Source organism: Trachinotus anak, unplaced genomic scaffold (genome assembly GCF_046630095.1).
Source record: "Trachinotus anak isolate AG129_WGS33_773 ecotype Australia unplaced genomic scaffold, CSIRO_AGI_Tana_v1 ptg000025l, whole genome shotgun sequence".
In the NCBI taxonomy this organism is placed as follows: domain Eukaryota; kingdom Metazoa; phylum Chordata; class Actinopteri; order Carangiformes; family Carangidae; genus Trachinotus; species Trachinotus anak.
Genome location: NW_027273876.1, coordinates 2,085,760 through 2,104,024, shown reverse-complemented (window position 1 = coordinate 2,104,024; position 18,265 = coordinate 2,085,760). Strand labels below are relative to the sequence as shown.

General features: G+C 40.6%; 1 protein-coding gene and 1 long non-coding RNA gene across 2 annotated transcripts in view; one reads left to right on the top strand and one right to left on the bottom strand.

The window, feature by feature from the left end:
• Window positions 1-18,265, bottom strand: part of LOC139609166 (uncharacterized) — an 83,360-nt gene that overhangs the window by 43,324 nt on the left and 21,771 nt on the right. The window lies entirely within an intron of this gene.
• Window positions 2,677-8,492, top strand: kcnj2a (potassium inwardly rectifying channel subfamily J member 2a). Its single transcript, XM_071463112.1, has 2 exons — window positions 2,677-2,850; window positions 5,056-8,492. The coding sequence occupies exon 2, from the start codon at window positions 5,302-5,304 to the stop codon at window positions 6,583-6,585; it is 1,284 nt and encodes a 427-aa protein (XP_071319213.1). The 5' UTR covers window positions 2,677-2,850; window positions 5,056-5,301; the 3' UTR covers window positions 6,586-8,492.

The following is an 18,265-nucleotide window of genomic DNA, read 5'->3' as shown; positions in this document are numbered from 1 at the left end:
GATTAAGTCTACTAGAGATGCATTTGTTTTTGAGGTAGAAAAGAAAGGAATGTATTTTTATGGTACGAGGATGCAGGCATAGCCAAACAGTTTCCATGTCCGCTAAGCGGCTCCTAAACTCACCAGTTCACCCACTGACCAGTCTCATTTTCAGCGTCTAGTTTTAGATTTTCCAGGAAGGACAAGAGGTCTGATCCCAAACAGCTGGGACATTTCTGAAGTCCATGTGATACTGGAAAGGCCAGCAACCGAAACAACACAATACCCTGAATAATATCACAAACCTTCAGTGAATCAGTGTATGTATAAATATATTTCACCCCCGATGCCTTCATGCTGGCACTGACCAACTCTTGGCCACAGCTGCTTTTAAACAAAGCCTGACTTCACATTTGGACTTTCTGTTTGTCTGAGATTGAAGCGAAGCTTGTTTTTGGATGAACAGTCTCTTCCAGCAAAAGCTCTCAGTACACCCATGTTTGGGTTTACCAGGTCTGTCTGACCTCTCCTGCCTTCTGATCCAACTCAATAATGATGTATTAATAAATAGTTCACAGCTCAGCCCATAATTGCCTTCCATCCGGTATTCAACATGGACAATCCTACAGCCCCGGCCGGTTACATTTTACCATCTTTAAAAGGAGGCTTTTGTTTTTTTTAGTTTTCAAAAACATTCAACTGGACAGATTTTAATGAAATTTAGTGAAGAGTTCTGAATTCTGAATTTTTTTTTTTTTTTTTTTAAACACTGGCACAATAGATAAAGCATTTTTGCACATCTTTCTCATGAGCTACTGCAACTTACTCAATAAAAAACTGCATATTGAAATAAAAGAGATTAAGATTAATAAATAGAGATTAGCATTTGTACATCACAAAAATTAATTATTGACTGGGCTTATGACTTCCCAGAGTCTACGTCCATGTCAAACTATTGCTTTACGGGTTGGTGGTGAAGTCCACTTCAACAGTTCTGACAAATCATAATCAACATAGAAAGTATGATATATTAATGTTAAGACTTTATTGATAATTGAGGTAAATTCATAAGCTACACAGCATAGTTTAAAGTGACTACATTTACCACATACAATATTAAAGTACTGTATACATTGATGCATCAGTATTTTTATTCCAATAATATAATGTGATGGGCTATTCTGCATAATGAGTACTTTAACTTTTGGTACTTTAAAAATACCTTGATGCTGATACTTTAGTACTTTTTTAATTTTTCAGTGCAGGGTTTTTAAATTGTATTTCTACACTGTGGTATTGTACTTCTTCCACTACTGAAAATTAAAGATACTCTATGCATCTTCAGTCATTCTTGCCCTTGGCACCTTTAAATGACATGAAGTATTGTAATTTTTTTGATCCTCCTGTAGATGCTGTTGCTGCAGTGACACAAGTTACATGAAAAGTTCAGATTCCATGTCCTCCTCCTCCTCTGCTCTTTCCTGCTCGCTCACATTACACAGCTCTGTGTGTGGGGGACAATCACTGGTTAATTCCAGTCTCCACTTCTCCACCTTGTGGTCCACAGGCAGCACTGGGCTACTGCATGCATCGCTCTCTTTATTGCTGGAAATTGGGCATGGAAAGCAAACACACACAACGCGCACAGTTCACTGACACAGGTGGTCTGGGCTAAATATATGTGGTGCTATAAATAACCACAACTAAAAATAAGACTCACTGTGGGTAAAAAAAAAACAGCAGTTCAAAAGCCTTTTTTGAAAAACATGCAGTTGTGGGTTAATGTTTATCATGAATTAGTAAGCAGGAAGAATGATTTAGTCAATGGCACTAAGACAACACAGCTACAGCCTGACCTAAAATTATAGGGCAACAGATGCATAGTCTAAACATCCGAAGCAACTTGATAGCTTAGTGGAGAAAGACAGTCATATCATAATACAGGCATGTAGGCCTTTATTGAGTGAGTCATTCTTTCCAACAGACCACTTTTTCCATACCCACATTAAAAAATAAGATCTATAAAAACAACGGGTATCAAAAATGAGGGTGATGGGTTGCACACGGTGGACAGCAGGTGGGAACAGGCACAGGAGCCCCCCCCACCTCCCCTCCCTTTTTTTGGATTTTGCAAGTTTTTATTGCATCTGCAGTGAGGAGATAAATTATTGATTTGATGGATCTCAAGGAAAAAAAATATTTTATTTTGTGTCACAGGTGTTAAAAGTTGGACCAGGTCAGTTTCCTTATGATGAAGTTTCTGGTAATGTCAACTTCTTTTGCACTTTTTAAATTTAAAACATAAATTAAACGTCTATTACAGTAGATTGCAGATTTAGGCATTTAAGAAGAAAAAAAACTTAAATTATTGCTTTTATCACATTTATTTTATTTACATTTCAGTTTGCATTTGAATCCTTGACTTCTCTCATCCCGTTTTATTTGACCCATAACTGAGATTTACAATGTCATCGGCCAATTAGTGTCAAATTGCTCTCCATTACTTCCATGTTGTGTTGTTCACACATCAGTCGCATCGCTCAAACACACAAGAAAAAATATACATCTTTCACACACCCACACAGTGAAATTGCGCCAGCTGCAAACTGAGGGCTTCCATTGGCCGGGCGCGGAGCTGGGGGGCGGGTCGCACCGGTGCGTGCGGTTTAAAACGCTTTGGGGGAACTCACTGCGAAGCACATTATCCAGACCGGTCCTCCAGAGACATGAGGGAAGTTTCATTCTTGATCTTGTTCGGCCAAAATAAATAACAAGCGCGCAGAAACAACGCCGGGGATAGCAGGGGGGCCAAGACACGTCTGGATTATATTTCACCAAGCTGATTCCAGCCGGTCTTCAAATGAGCAACAGGTAGAGGAAAAACGAGTGTGAGCCTCTCCTTTTATAGATCTGTTCCTCTTCTGCTTGAACATAGATGTGACGCCTTTAATGAGTCCTCCACGCATGTCAGAGCCGTTATCTTTTGGCAGTCGACCGCTCATTTAGCGCTGAAAGCCTGGACTTTTATTCTCCATGACGCGCCGACTTCCTGGCTTTTACGCACCACTTCTGCTGCCACAGCTGCTGTCAGATGACCCGCCAAAAAGTTTCACTTTATCAGGTCACATTTCGTCTCGCTTCATATTTTAGGGCTTTATAGGATAAGTTCTAATTTTCTGATGGCCTGAGCTGGAAATGAAACGTGTGTCTCAGTCTGAGGGGTGTGTGTGTGTGTGTGTGCGTGTGTGTTAGATGATTGCATCAGAAGTCAGTTCCCTTTTTCCCTCCGCACCTGTTAACATTTGTCGCTGGCATTTGGTGCATTCTGAGGGCAGCTCTGTGTCTCCTTACAGTCAGACACTGTTAAGTAAAAACTGCTTATAACACAAGGATAGATAATGAGAATAATAATATCACAATCATTATTATTATTGTGTCATTTATTTAGGGATTTTTGACCACTCTTCCAGATTTTCTCTCAGTTCTGCTCAGTTTGAAAACAAAAGTACAGATTTAGCTCCATGTGATTGATTGTAGGAAAATGATGAAAACATTCTGCAATGTTTATTTAACTGTTTACATATCCGCATCATCTGTGGAAAGATTGCATGTCTTAGCAACACAGCTTCCTCTGTAATTAGGAACAGTGCATGTACATTGGATGCTACTTGGATGATTCGCTCTTAGTCATTTTGGAACTTGAAACTCTTATGTGGTGTTTATGAAAAAGTCTTACAAATTGCATCAGCCCCTTTTACTCTTTGCAAACCTGAAACTAGAGTCTGACTTGCAGCTGTGGTCACATTTTATATATTACCATATTTAATCTGAGTGTGTGAGAGTGTCTGACCCTCTACCACAGAGGAAGTTTTCACCACCAGCTTCTTTCCCATCTTAAAACTCTCATGCATCAGACAGAAATTCATCCCAGCAAAAAATAAAAACAGGGACCACTGTACGCAGGTTGGTTTAGACTTGTTGCTAGGACAGCCAAAACTAATGAGTGGTGTTGTAGTTGTGCAGGGCGAATCCTCAGAGTGCAGAGAGAAGGAATCCCAAAGGGCTCTATGAGAGTCAACAAGCTGTGCATCTCTTGCACAGCTAAAGACAAAGCTCACACAAGCTTCTGAGAAATTACAGATGAAGTAGACTAAAGCTAAATATTTTATAACCATGGATCTGTTCTGCAAAGATGAAAAGTTGAAAGAAAAATTGCAGTTGTTCATGCATGAAACTGGTTCATAAAGTGTTATCTGAGACGATAAAGTAGTTCTAGAAGGTGGGTGCTGATAAATTACTTAATTTTCAGGTTACACACCTTCCATCTTTCTTGATTATAGGAGGAAAATGCATGTGAAAATGTGCATTAATAATGCACCACTGAGCAGTAAGACACGGGGTTGCAAGTAAAATGATAAACAGTCAGACTGAATGTTGCTTTGGTTCAACTTATAAACCTCATGGTGCATTTTCAGTGTCTGCAGTATGTAATTTTAAAGATGACAGTAAGGGAAAGGATCTGCATATCTGCCCTTTCTCAGTTGAAGTTTTTAGTGTAATCCATTGCTAGTGCAAAACCATCAGTCCATGGGATCCCACAGAGACGCTGTAACCCACAATCCAACAAGAAATGATCAGGTCAGCACAGGGCAGCCAAGAAAAACAAGTCAACTTTGTAAATGACCAATAACGGGACCTGAGTGCAATTACTGTGTGGCCTCTCTCAGTGAAAGTTGAAATGCTAGATCAGGGTTAAATATCACTGTTGTTGTTTGTCATAACTGGATGAAATATTATTGGCACAGGGAGATGAGCTTTTCTTACACTGGGTATAAAGTTTTTGATGGGTTTTTCTCAGGCTGCACGCATGTCTGCCTCAACAGGGATGAAGTTATCAGTTCTGACAAGTTGCAGATAGCTTATGTTCAACAAGTAACTGCTCAACTGTTGAAGCATTCTTTTATTCTTTTTGATGATGTTCTCATTAATAGCCCTGAACATGATTTGATAAACTTTATCTGATTTATGTGGAACTGGTTTCTCTAACAGGCGCCCTCTGTTTCTGTTTTCTTATAGCAGACAAAGTTGATGACGTCCAGTCAGATGAAGAAAGAGGAGTGACCACTTCACCCTCCTCTTGTTGCACTCCTTCTAGGGGCCAGTGAGGCTGAAGAGCTGTCCTTCAGCCCGCCTCATTTTGTCACCATTTCGTCTCTGAGTTGGTCCCCCAAAAGTGTTTCAAAACTGTTTCTCCAACGCTTTTTCCAGAAACTCAGACTGTTTTCCAAAGCAGAAGCAGCACAGCCCTCCCAGACTGAGGTGATGGGAAGCGTGCGAGCCAGCCGCTACAGCATTGTGTCATCAGAGGAGGACGGCATGAAGCTTGCCACTATGGCAGTACCCAACGGCTACGGCAACGGCAAGAGCAAGGTGCACACGAGGCACCAGCCACAGAGCAGATTTGTAAAGAAAGACGGTCACTGCAACGTGCAGTTCATCAATGTGAGCGAGAAAGGTCAGCGGTACTTGGCTGACATCTTCACTACATGTGTGGACATCCGCTGGAGGTGGATGTTCATCATCTTCTGCCTCGCCTTTCTCCTGTCATGGCTGTTCTTCGGCTGCGTCTTCTGGCTCGTGGCAATCTTCCACGGGGACTTGGACAGTGACACCCAGAAGTGCGTCTCCAATGTGAGCAGCTTCACTGCTGCCTTCCTGTTCTCCATTGAGACACAAACAACTATTGGTTATGGCTACAGATACGTGACAGATGAGTGCCCTGTTGCTGTCTTCATGGTAGTTTTCCAAAGCATTGTGGGCTGCATCATTGATGCTTTCATCATTGGTGCCGTCATGGCAAAAATGGCAAAGCCCAAGAAGAGGAATGAAACTTTGGTTTTCAGCCATAATGCCACAGTGGCCATGAGGGACAACAAGCTCTGCCTAATGTGGCGTGTAGGCAATTTAAGGAAGAGTCACCTGGTAGAGGCGCATGTGCGAGCACAACTTCTGAAATCCCGGACGACAGCAGAGGGGGAGTACATCCCCCTTGACCAGATGGACATAGATGTGGGCTTTGACAGTGGAGTTGACCGCATCTTCCTGGTCTCTCCAATCACCATCGTCCACGAGATCGACGAGGAAAGTCCCTTCTACGACATGAGCAAACAGGACCTGGAGAACTCCGAGTTTGAAATCGTAGTCATCCTGGAGGGGATGGTCGAGGCGACAGCCATGACCACGCAGTGTCGCAGCTCCTACGTTGCAAGCGAGATCCTCTGGGGCCACCGGTTCGAGCCAGTGCTCTTCGAGGAGAAGAACTACTACAAGGTGGACTACTCCCGCTTTCATAAGACATACGAGGTGCCAAGCACCCCTCTGTGCAGCGCCAGAGACCTGGCAGAGAAAAAATACATTCTCTCAAACTCCAACTCCTTCTGCTACGAAAACGAGATGGCTCTGGAGAACAAAGAGGACACAGACGAGGGGAACGGGGGCAGTGTTGGGCCCGACGGCACCCAGACAGACAACATCTCAGAGACTGAACACAACCAAGCCACGGTGCCACTAGAGCCCCGGCCTCTGAGACGAGAATCAGAAATATGACTGTTCAGACCTCAAACCTCACTTGAGAGATTTTCTAAAATCACCTCTCTGCTCCAAAAGGCACAACGAGCCGAGCTGGGCCTTGGGTAGAGGACAAGCCGAACGGTACTGCTGTGGGAAGCGGCAAGGTTTAAGACTTTTGTATGTAAGAGTCTGAACATTGACTACATACAGTATGACATAACACAGCACTACGAACCATGTGCATATTGCAGGATGAATTCTCTACGAAGTCCCCATGAATGTGTGCTCAGTTTCTGGTGACTGCAAGACGACAGAGAGGATGGTTGTTGAGATGACTTGAAAAATTGTAGGCATGTCTCAGTTTCTCTGTCCAGCAAGAACATAGTGCTTTTAGAAAGGTGGATTTTTATATTTTTAAGAATATGTTTTCTAGTGCTGCTAGGAGATAGTGGAAGTTAAAGAAAAAGCCCTTAAAGATGCTTTCATTTCTAAACACTAGAACCAATGAGTACACGACAAGTAGATGTCTGGAACAAAGAAGGTACAAGTGGAGTATTTGTTCATGAGCTGGACTCATAGCAGACGTCACACAAGTCTAAATAAATTGCAACAAAAACTTTCTGTCTGCAGGAAAGTTTGAACTTTACAGCACTGAATTTCTGATCTACTTGATCCTTTGCAGTTGCTGATCTGAGAAGCTGTTCATTGCTGGTCAGACAGATAGAAACATGCCTGCTCACATCAAGAGATAGAGCAGGGTAGTATTAATAGCATCAAACTGACGGAAATCATTAATTTGAACCGAGACCGGGGTAATAGGAGAATCTGAATGTTCTTAAAAGTGCTGCTATGATGTTGCTTTTTTTTTTTTTTTTTTTTTTCTTCCCCTTCCTTTTCCTTTTTGTTTCTTCCTCTTCACGGTTGATAAAAATGCCAAAGAGTATTATTATCATAGTTATGTGTTTCTTAAAAACAACACCTGATTAGATTTGGTACAGAGAAGTAGAACGTTTAGGAAGTTTTAATAAGGTTTGTTTTTCAAGAACGTGTGTACAGTTTATCATTTTTTGTTAATGTTGATCATCCTTATCTTGAGCCACTTCATCAAGCCTTAATCTGGAAAGTCAAAAATAGGGAAATTTAAGATGTATAAAATCAACTAAAGTGGCAAAGGCTTTACTGTAGAGGACAGTAAACAAGACTCACAAGTTCTCTAGTTTTGCTGCATTGGAACATTAATTCTTATAGTGGCCTTCAGATGTTTGGAGTATTTTTGGTGTCAACTTGAACCAAAAAGTTAGTTCTACTTTAAAGGTTTTAAAATACAATTTGGTTTGTGATGGAATAACTTTGCAAAAAATAAAAAATCTACATCTTCTCTCTAATGTCTGAATCTGATACAGTGTTATGACTAGAGATTGAAAAAAAGTCTTGTTTTCTTGCTAAAGAAATATCAAATCTCCAAGTAAAACATTCTCAAAGCCACTTTCCCTTTTTGCTGTATGCAGACTACAGATCGGCCGACTTCATCATCATCATCATCATCATCACTACTTGAGTTTTCATTCTCTGTTGTTTTGTTCTACTTGAGAATGTAAAATTTGAAGAAAAGCGTAGTTCAAAGCCAAATGTACTGTAACCTCTGCATATGAAGGCGTACTGCACAAGAGTTTGCATCAATACAAATTTATATCGTGCATTTTTGTTTTTTTTGTTTTCTTTTTGTTTTGTTTTTTTAAAAACACAGCGACAGAAGCCACTAGGCTCCATACATCCTACTTGTGTAAATACCTCCCTCCCTGTTGCAGTTATTTTGTATCAGTCTTCCAAATGTACTGCAAAACCATGGAATGTACAGATTTTTGTATTAATATTATTATTATTATTGTTGTACATGATATTATATTGTTCTTTTTCAATAAAATGTCAAGTGGACAATCAGACTCAGGCTGTGTCACTTGAAATAAAGAAGCAGATATTCTAACAGGTTTTAGAACAACAGATCAGATCAAGTCAAGTTAAATTTATTTATATCAAAATGCAACAAAAACAATTAATGCAGAAAGGGGAGACTTAACTTTACCCTTGGGATTAGTGAAGAAAACCAAAAAATATTTTAGTTTGACATGATAACATGGAAAATCATTCAATTACTCTCCACTTTGGATAATGCTGAGATATATACTATTTCCATTTTATACTACTTTATACTTTTGCTCCACTACATTACAGGGGGAAATAGTGCACCTTTTTTCTCCACTGCATTTTCTGGACAGGTCTAGTTAGTTTAAAGATCAAGATATTACATTAAAAAGATGTAATGGCCACATAAAAATGATTTTTAATATATAAACAATCTACATTAGTTGCACTTTCTCCAGCTACAACATCAAAATACTGCTTCCATGTTAATACATCAGTGCTAATAACACTCTGACAGATGCTATTATACCACCTAATAAGTACTTTTACTTTACTTCTAGTACATTTTCCTGCCATTACTTTTGCAGGACTTTAAATTGTGGTGAAGTATTTTTAAAATTTGGTATTTCAACTTTTACTTACTTTTGTCAACATTAGGAATATTTCAATGATTATACTAGTCCTTTAAATGAGTAATAGAAAAGCAACAACATAAAAAAAAAATGCTTATTTTGAGCAAAACTAGCTTAATTCCTTATATTTATATCAGTTAAGGAAAGGAAAGAATAACGGAAACAGAATAGAAAACAAAAAGTCTTACACTGTAAAACTGCTTGATCTATTTTAAATAACTTCTAATAAGGTTTTTAATGGCAAAACAAGTTATTTAAAACTGTTACTATCTTGAGGTACAAGATGTCTACCAGGCATCAACGACACCTCTGTGGCATTAGCTCACTCCATATGCAAAATCAGATGTGTAAAATAACCCCAGTCATGCAATAAATGGAGCACAAGGTTTAATGTCTCACTCATAATCTAACATTTCTCAACGTGCCACAACCTCAAACTACTAATATCTGAGTAATGCACTTAGTTGCCTCCCACCTCTGTGTACTGACAGAGGACTAGCAGCAGGGTGTTATAGGGGCTGTGTTGACGCATTTGAGGCCTGAACATCTCCAGCAGCAGCGAGCTGTGACACTAACCAGCCGCCTCGGTCTGCGTCCTTCACTGGCACAGGAGGGATTAACATCTTCTCTCCCCTCAAGCTCTTGACATACTTGGTGCTCATCCATCCCTCATCCTGTCGACCATCCTCTCTTTCTGCACCTCTCTCTCTTTTGATCTCTGTTCTTCATCATTTCTCAGCTTTGAATGCAGCAGTGAAATTCAGTCACATGTCCACAAGTGGGATTTGAAACGTATCCGAAAATCACAAAAAATATCCAATTTACTACCAGCTTTACCGTCACATAATAGTCTAAACATTGTGGAAGAGGCTTGTGTAAACTGAGAACAGTTCTTGGAAGTACACTGATCATTTACACTCTGCTACTGAACTGTTCAAAAGCAGCACTAATCAATGTATTTCATATAATCACACTAAAAAAAATGAATCATGTGCTTTTGAGCTTCTTTGAGCTCGGTTTTCTTTTTACTGCACATGTCCTGATTTGGTTCATTCTCAGCGCTATCACCACCTTTTCCAGCAGCAGCAGACAACTGGGTAAAGGTCTGATATACCTGCTGAGCAGCACACAGCAGACAGACAGACAGAGAGCAGCTGGTGAACATAGTGAAGCATTTAGCAGCTAAAGAGACAGATATTTCCCTCAGGAGCCGGTGGAGACCAAACACAGAGCTAGAGGAGAGGGAACCCTGGACTTAAAGGATCATGTCGCTCTGTCTGCTAGATGTATAAACAGGCAATTGTTTGCTAAAATGCTACCCATGACAACTTGCCATAGGTGGGTTTATGAGCTCGCTTTGGAGTTCTTCCTCCCTCATGTGACAAAAATAACGCAGCTTTAAAAGAGGCTGAATATTAGAGAAAGAGAATTGTTGGTAACCTCAAAATCACACACAAGGTCTAAATAGGCTTTTAAGTCCACATAAGCAAAACCTTTCAAACTAGTCCAAAGGAGACAATGAAAAACCTTAGAGAAACCGTGCAACCCCTCACAGAGCTGGCTGGGCTTTAGTCAACATTAAACAACCCCTTTCTGCTACACTGAGGTGAATATTTAGTCTGACTCTTTCTCTGATCTCTTCTTTTTCCTGGAAAGTTTTGCCTCTCAGGTCTAAAATTACTCAAATCCAGAAGAAGTAAAACCAGCTTTTGACTCAACAGCTCTTAATTTAAAAAAAATGCAATGTGACGCAGGGTCACAAGTAGACAAAGCTTCTTCTAAAAGTACAACCACTGCTCTAAAACAGCCTCCACAGCCTCTATGACATTTTTTAAATCAATAAATGTGTTCAAAATCAATGTTAAACATCAGGATTTCATTGTCTTTTGGGCTCAACTATCATTTCTTTGAAAGCAGAGAGAGAGAGAGAGAGAGAGGAAACTCTTTTTCCTCATGCTGGTACTGGTTTTCCTTCTCTTCCTCAGCTCTGCCTCTTCTCCTCAACTGCACAGACAAAAAAAAAAAAAATATCTGGACGTCAACCCAACTCAATGGAAAATTCCTTAGTTTACCATTAAGGAAGACTGACACTAATGTCAACTTGTGGAGTCAGAACTCGAGCTTTGAACGTGATGCTTCTGTGTGTGTGTGTGTTTCATTCATCTGACATAAAGCAGTTACAGTATCTGATTCATCTCGATCATCTTGAAATGGGAAGACAGAGAATGAGTCAGAGTTGCTTCAGTTGCTTATTACAATCAGGATCTATGTTTCATATTTCCTCTGTGAGACATAATTTAAAATCACATTTATGCTCTGAACCACAACAGACAAATACAGAACAGGACTGAACAGAAGATATATAAGTCAAGCATCTGGAAAAATACAAATGCAATAAAGTGACAGAAGAAAATTTGCCTTATTTATTTATTTTTTTGTAAACAAAAGTGCAGGAGGTGGCACCAGTTTGTCCCCGAGGGGCGACACTGGTGGGAAAGTAGGGAGTGACTTTCCGGTCACACCATTTAATATTACATTTATTTATTGAATTATTAATTTAAAGTTGTGACCAGGAAAGGCACATTGAGGTTACTTCCTGTCTGAAAGGAAGAATAGTGGCACATTGTTAAGCACTGTGCAGTGAAACAGTGGTGCAGCTCTTACTGCTGTAGGTGAACCTCTGTGTTTCTATTGTGCAGCTCCGCTCACTCCCTGTTTATGAAAACAATAACACTGTGTATCAGCGGAGTAAACATCCAAAGGTAAATGTTAGGCCAACTTCCATTATTTCTGTGTAAACCCCTGAGATATCAAGTATCCAAACTGTTTACCTTTTATCACTATTTATTTGTGTTTTATACATCATGCTCCACAGCTCTACTCTCAGAGCTACAAATGCAATCTGGAAACAACAATGTCGGAGTAAAAAGCTTGGACCTGCAACACAAACACAAACTGTGCTCCTGAACTATAACCGGAACCTCTGGCTTTTATCGAAGCTTCTGGGAACCTGACGTTCAAACGGACTCAGCTCTTGTCCAGACCTGTGATCCTCTGTTATGTCTTTAGCTGGAGCAAAGTCTTCCTGCTTCACACGGACCCCTGCTTAGCCAGACAAAACCATCACGACCATCACAGAAGGTGGACGACTGGGAGCCGCTCAAGTTCTTCTCTGCAGTGATGGATATAGAATCACACAGATTAAGCTGCCTGGACCTCGTTGGTTTACTCAGATTTATTACCAATCTCCACCAAGTGGAAAGTCTGACTTCCCATTGCAGTATCGTAATCATGACAACATGAGATTTTCAGTGCCTACTTCACAATGTCAGCTTGAAAAATCACTTTCCTCCTGTGTATGCAGTACTTTCCACAACAATATGAGTGAGAGCTGAAGCACTATAATACCGGGAACACAGATACGATCAGGTGTAATCCCTGAACACAGAAAGCCAAGGAGTGCACACCAGGGCATACAGAGTACTGCCATGTTAGGAAAAACTGCTGGAGACGGACTTAAAGCAGCTAGAAATCAATATTTTTATAATCATCTATCTGATGACAATGTAAAAAAAAATGAAAGCAGCTAAATCTGCAGCTCTCTTCAGCTTTACAGAGTCTCAGCTCAGTGTTTATCTGCCCAGACTCTCATAGCATCGTTGAACTGCTCTGAAAAGATATCAAACAGCAGACAGACACAGTCAGAGCAGCTGGTGAACACAGTGGAGCATTTAGCAGCTAAAGAGGAGCTGGTGGAGACAAAACACAGAGCTAAAAGAGAGGAGCACTGGACTTAGATTCATCAGGCGACACAAATATGAGGCATGACATCTTAAGAAAAAAATTATTTTTGGATAGAACCTGGTGCAAAGTTTACTCTCAGGCTCCAAAACTTTTGGTGCCGATCCAAGAACATAAAGAGCATTTTGAACCGTTTTTATTTTCTCATTAACTTCTGCACTGACTTGAATGAAAGACATTCAGTGCATGTATCTCATGGTCACTGTGTAATTTTATTGCAAGTAATGATTATTAATGAGCTAAGAGTGTCGCCAAAAAAAAAAAGGAAAAAAGTCAAAAATTACAGGAAAAAAAAAAAAAAAAAAAACTTATCAAATTTACAATGACATGAAACAGGAAAAACAGCAAATCAAACAACTTTAAGAAGCTGGAACCTGATTATGTTTTGGGACTTTTGGTTGATAAATAACTGATCAAACTGTTGAAGACATTTCATCATTATATCATCAAAGCACAAGTACTTTGATGCAAATTCAATTAAATCAATTAAATTACATATTCATTATGTAATTTAGAGGATGTTGTAAAGCCATGGACAAATACAACAAATATCTGATGCAGGACTGGCAGTAATCGCCTCATCCAGGAGCACTTGTAGTCATTTGAATAATGATAATGATAATAATAAAATAATAATGATGCTGCAGTAGGTTTGGGTGGATCCCTACCATGCAGGCCTGCAGAGAGGGTGGAATTTTCCAAGGACCTGACCATCCAGTGGACATCAAATGCGCTTCGCTGCCTCTCACTGGAGCTTTACTTTGAAGCTCGGCCAGCTGCAGTTGACCCGTCTTTGATGCGACGCCAAAACGCTGTCACCATCAGGGACAAAAACCCCTGTCATCAAACGGCACATAATTGTTTTCTCCTGAACTGTAACCTCTTTTACATTCATTGAAATTTTCTTCTCATCGTTGTCATTTTTAGAAGCAAGTCACTCAGTCTTTTTCAGATCCTGCTGCCTGAGTTCGGGCTAGCTGGCATACTGCAGAGGTCTGCTTGCATTGGTAGCATTATTTGGCAAAATCCAGAGCTGTGGGGTTGACAGACTGGTGCTTTGTTACATCGCTGGTTTGTGTTGTCAACAAACAGGTCACAGCCAATGTCAGTGGAAGCTCAGGGTAGATTCCTTGCAGTGAAAAGTAATGTTTCAAGTTATATCTGCCTATTGTCTGATCACTAACAAACACCTCAGAGGCTGTGTCCTGATTTCTTCCCTAAAAGCTTTGCAGAGTGATGAAAACAACAGCAGATTGTAGCTTGTGTGGTAAGATGCAGTGTTCTACTTGTAAACAGGTTAAACAGACGGTTGGTTAACAACATGTTGCTGTTATGTCACATCCTGAATAATTCATCAGCCATGCTGAAACTTTTATTCCTCGTGTGCTGTCCTTGTCGAGAGGAGAATTAGATCTCACTGTGCTGCTGACCAGATGAATCATATCCCCAAAAGAGATGTCTCCATTTCCTGCATCTGCTCACTGGCAGCTACTCTGCACACTCTCACAGATACCAGAGTATTTCACACATAACATTCACAGAGAGAGAAACACAACAGGTACAATGATCTGAGGGAAAATATTATCTTATTGGTCTTCTGCAATTTTTTGTGTTTCCTAAAGAACTGAGCTCAGATAAAGAGCCTCAAGTAGTTGACTATGTAAGTCCAAAATGTTGCTTGTAGCTTCATCGACAATCAGGCCTGCAAACTCAAGTGGATGAAACAGGTCAGGCCTCCCCCCACCTACACTGATCAATTACTCGACTGACATAAAAGTCAATCACCATAAATACACCATCCTCATACCAAATCCTTTAGCATCGGCAATCACCTCACAGTCACATAGATGGGATGTGTCAGACTGAAGAGCGGATTTGATTTAAATGGTGCTTTTTTTTTGCACAGTTAACGTTTGTCAGGACATCGCCAATGTGTGGGACTTTACATCAAAAGCCACAGGTGTAGGCGTTTTGACACGTATCCCACTCTGCCGGCTTCCACGTCTTGACAAGCAAACAGCTCTCAGACATTTCAGCTGTCACACATTAAATGAACAGAGGCAAACTTCACTCATTTTTCAGTGCGTCGCTGGAACAGACAAAAAGCTAAAGTTAGCTCATTTGGGAAAATGCACTGTTACTGTAGCTTAGTTAAACAACTACATTTCAAATGACAACAACAACGGTTTGCATCACAAACGTGATTTTTGCTGAGGTCTGTACCAAACAAACATGTTCCCTTAAACTGCAGCTCCTGTGATTTGGATATTACACTTGGCCATATTGTGATTTTGTTAACATTTCAATTCATTCTTCAACTTTACTCTGTATTTATATCAGATACAAACAGGACGGGAAAACATTACCTCCTTGGTGAAGGTAAAAATAAGTCAAGGTAAATGTGTCCTCACTGGAGATGAAACTATTAATTAGTCTGATTGAAAGTAAACTATTTTCATGATCTGTTAATTAACTCTTTTTCAAGCAAGCGCTCCAAATATCCTCTGGTTCCAACTTGTCGTATATACGGATGTGCTGCTTGTCTCTGTTGTTTAATCAGTGCACCTTTAACTCTTTGGATTTTGGTTGGTGGGACAAAACGAGACCCCTGAAAACGTGATCTTGGGCTTTAGGTGAAGTGCTTGATATTTTTCACAATTCACTGATTATTGAGTAAATAGGTTGGCTGATCTCTCAAAGTAAACCTACCTCACACAGAGGGAAGAGTTTGTGATCATCTTTAGAAGAAACATCAGCTGATGAACCAAATATCGAACAGAGCTTCACTGCATGCCAGACATAGTTTGGTGATAATTTTGGAGGTTGCGTCTGTTTTGCAAACTGGTTCAGGATTAGAGCTACATGACCCGGCACATGCAGTCTAACCTTGACCTTCCCTGTAGCAGTGGGAGCCGAGGTTAATGGGACACTTGGGCGGGGGGGGTCATGATAGGTGCAGCAACCTGAGCCTGGCAGGGGGGCTTTACCGTTTGACAGATGGGACTGTCCTCATATTTAGCTCCAAGCCTTGTGCACCAGAGATTAGCCTCTTCACACACACTGACAGATGAGGAGAATATAAGGAGCATGTTGGGATACAGAGCTGCCATTCATCTGTGATTTGTGATGAGACCCATAAGACAACAGGCACGAGGGAGACATGATGTAAGAGTCTAAACCTGGTTCTGCCTCTCAATGACTCACTGATGATTTGTGGCGATTTGTGGGTCAAAAGACATCTCGGCACCGAGGTTAAAATCGAGCTACTGTATTTCCTCAAACAGTGACCAGGGTCTTTATTTACCTCGACTGCAGACGGTAACGGGTCTTCATTAGATTATTCATTCATTAGATTACTTCTAACTGCCTCTGTTTGAAATGTGTAATTGGTCATATTTTGGTAATAAGCCTTGTTTTGATCCACTCCCATTTGCCTGTTAAAGTTACTGCATTACGCTCCCAATAAAAACACCTGAACCTGACCCAAGACTGAGGCTTTGGCTCTTGGTTTCGGGGCCGTGCAGAACTCTACTTCTTACCCGTCTCGAATAACTGCTACCTTTTTGTCTTCTTTGTCTTTACCAGGTTTGTTATTTTGTTTTTCAGATTTCCCTGTGCTTGTAGGTAAAACCTTAACTGCTCTTCTGCTCTGGACATGGTTCACTGCCTTCCCAGTGATCACACCCTGATGGAGAAACCTCTCTGAAGTCTGCACATTAAAATATTTGATTTAACTTAGTCGAGGATAAGTTTACATACACATGTGTAGTCTTCTCAAGTGAGCAAACTAGAGCTGTCTTCATATTGTCAGCCAGAAAGGAGCACCCAGGTGGGGGGAGTGGTGTCTGACTTGTTTTGATTATGGATGCCTGAACATAATCTTGAAATTCCAGTCAGAACAAATTTTGTTCAGCCTCGTCTTAGGACAATGGGACATTTCAGACATTTCCAATTTTGTCAAGTGCAACAATGCTAAAGATCACAAAGACCCGTCAGCAGAAGATTCAGTATGTTCCTATGTAAATTCCAGTAGATGATAAAACACATCTTATGTTGCTGATCATGTGTACATTGTTTTTCTTTGATTGTTTTTGACATTTGAGTAACTTTTATTTCCTCATTTTTGTAAGGACTTCACACCACATTGAATGAGTAATGAAAGTATTTTTTTTTAAGTTTTAAAAAAAATTCCTTTTGTTTCACCTGGGTAAGGAATGCAGCATAACGGACCCTGTGGACCCACAAAGGTTTCCAAGTCAAAGCACCCCAGTTTGTTCAACAAATTCCAGTTCTGATCCTCCTATTATCCGCCTATCAAACGCCCACTAGAATGTCAGGTTGGCAAAAACGCCAAAGAATGTGAGTGATGCGAGAGGCAGCGTGATGTAGCAGCGTAACGGCAGAGTCATTTGGTCTTTTGTCGCAGACCACAACAGGGTGACAACGCTTCAGAGAGGGTGACAAGACCACAGTACCAGTGAACAGCACAGAACAGACCTCTGCTGCCCCATCCACTGATAACTCAACACACACGCCCGTTGAAATGGCCAATTAGGAAGCGTTCCCATCATCATTACAGGACCGAATCGTCTTGCAAATTCAATCTGGCCTCACTTGTTCTTTTTATAGAGCATGAAACAGACACCACAAACAGCAGCGGTTGTTTCACAAATCAAATCAGAGAACAGACTCTCCCCTCATAGGTCTGCTGATGGGCAGGAGAGCGAACCACGATAATCATGTGCAGGCACCAACATGACTATATGTGTTATATAGTGACATTGGGGTCACATGCATGGTCACACATCATAAATCATATTGTGCTGTACATGTTTGGTGATTAGTATGATTTTCAAGTCTGGACGATAATGAAATCAACCCGCCCACAGTGTGTTAGCAGCTGAAGGAACCACTATGTATTATATGGTCCTGGCTAATTTACAGTTATAAATAGGGATGTGTGTGCATCTGTTACCTTTTACCTAGAGAAACGTGTTTAGCTGCTCTCTACTTTTAAGTTATAATCATTGAAAAAACCAGAGTAACATTTTCTACTGCTGCTGCTTCACATTAAAAAGTGTTCAACGGACAGAAAAGTGGCTTTGATTGTGAAGCACACACAGGACATGTTATGTTTCACAGATGCAATCAAAACTGCATCTATGAATCAACTTTTTAATGTTGCAAAGAGTAATGCAGCCACAGAGACACCTCAAAGAGCTGCAGGCGGCTCAGCATCAGAACTTCTTTCTTTTACAGCGTGCTGCTGCTGCAGTGCACCATTACTGACTGACCTAAACAACTGGAGCTTGTTTGGTTGCACTGTAAAGACATACACAAACCAATGGTGTTGCCAAATC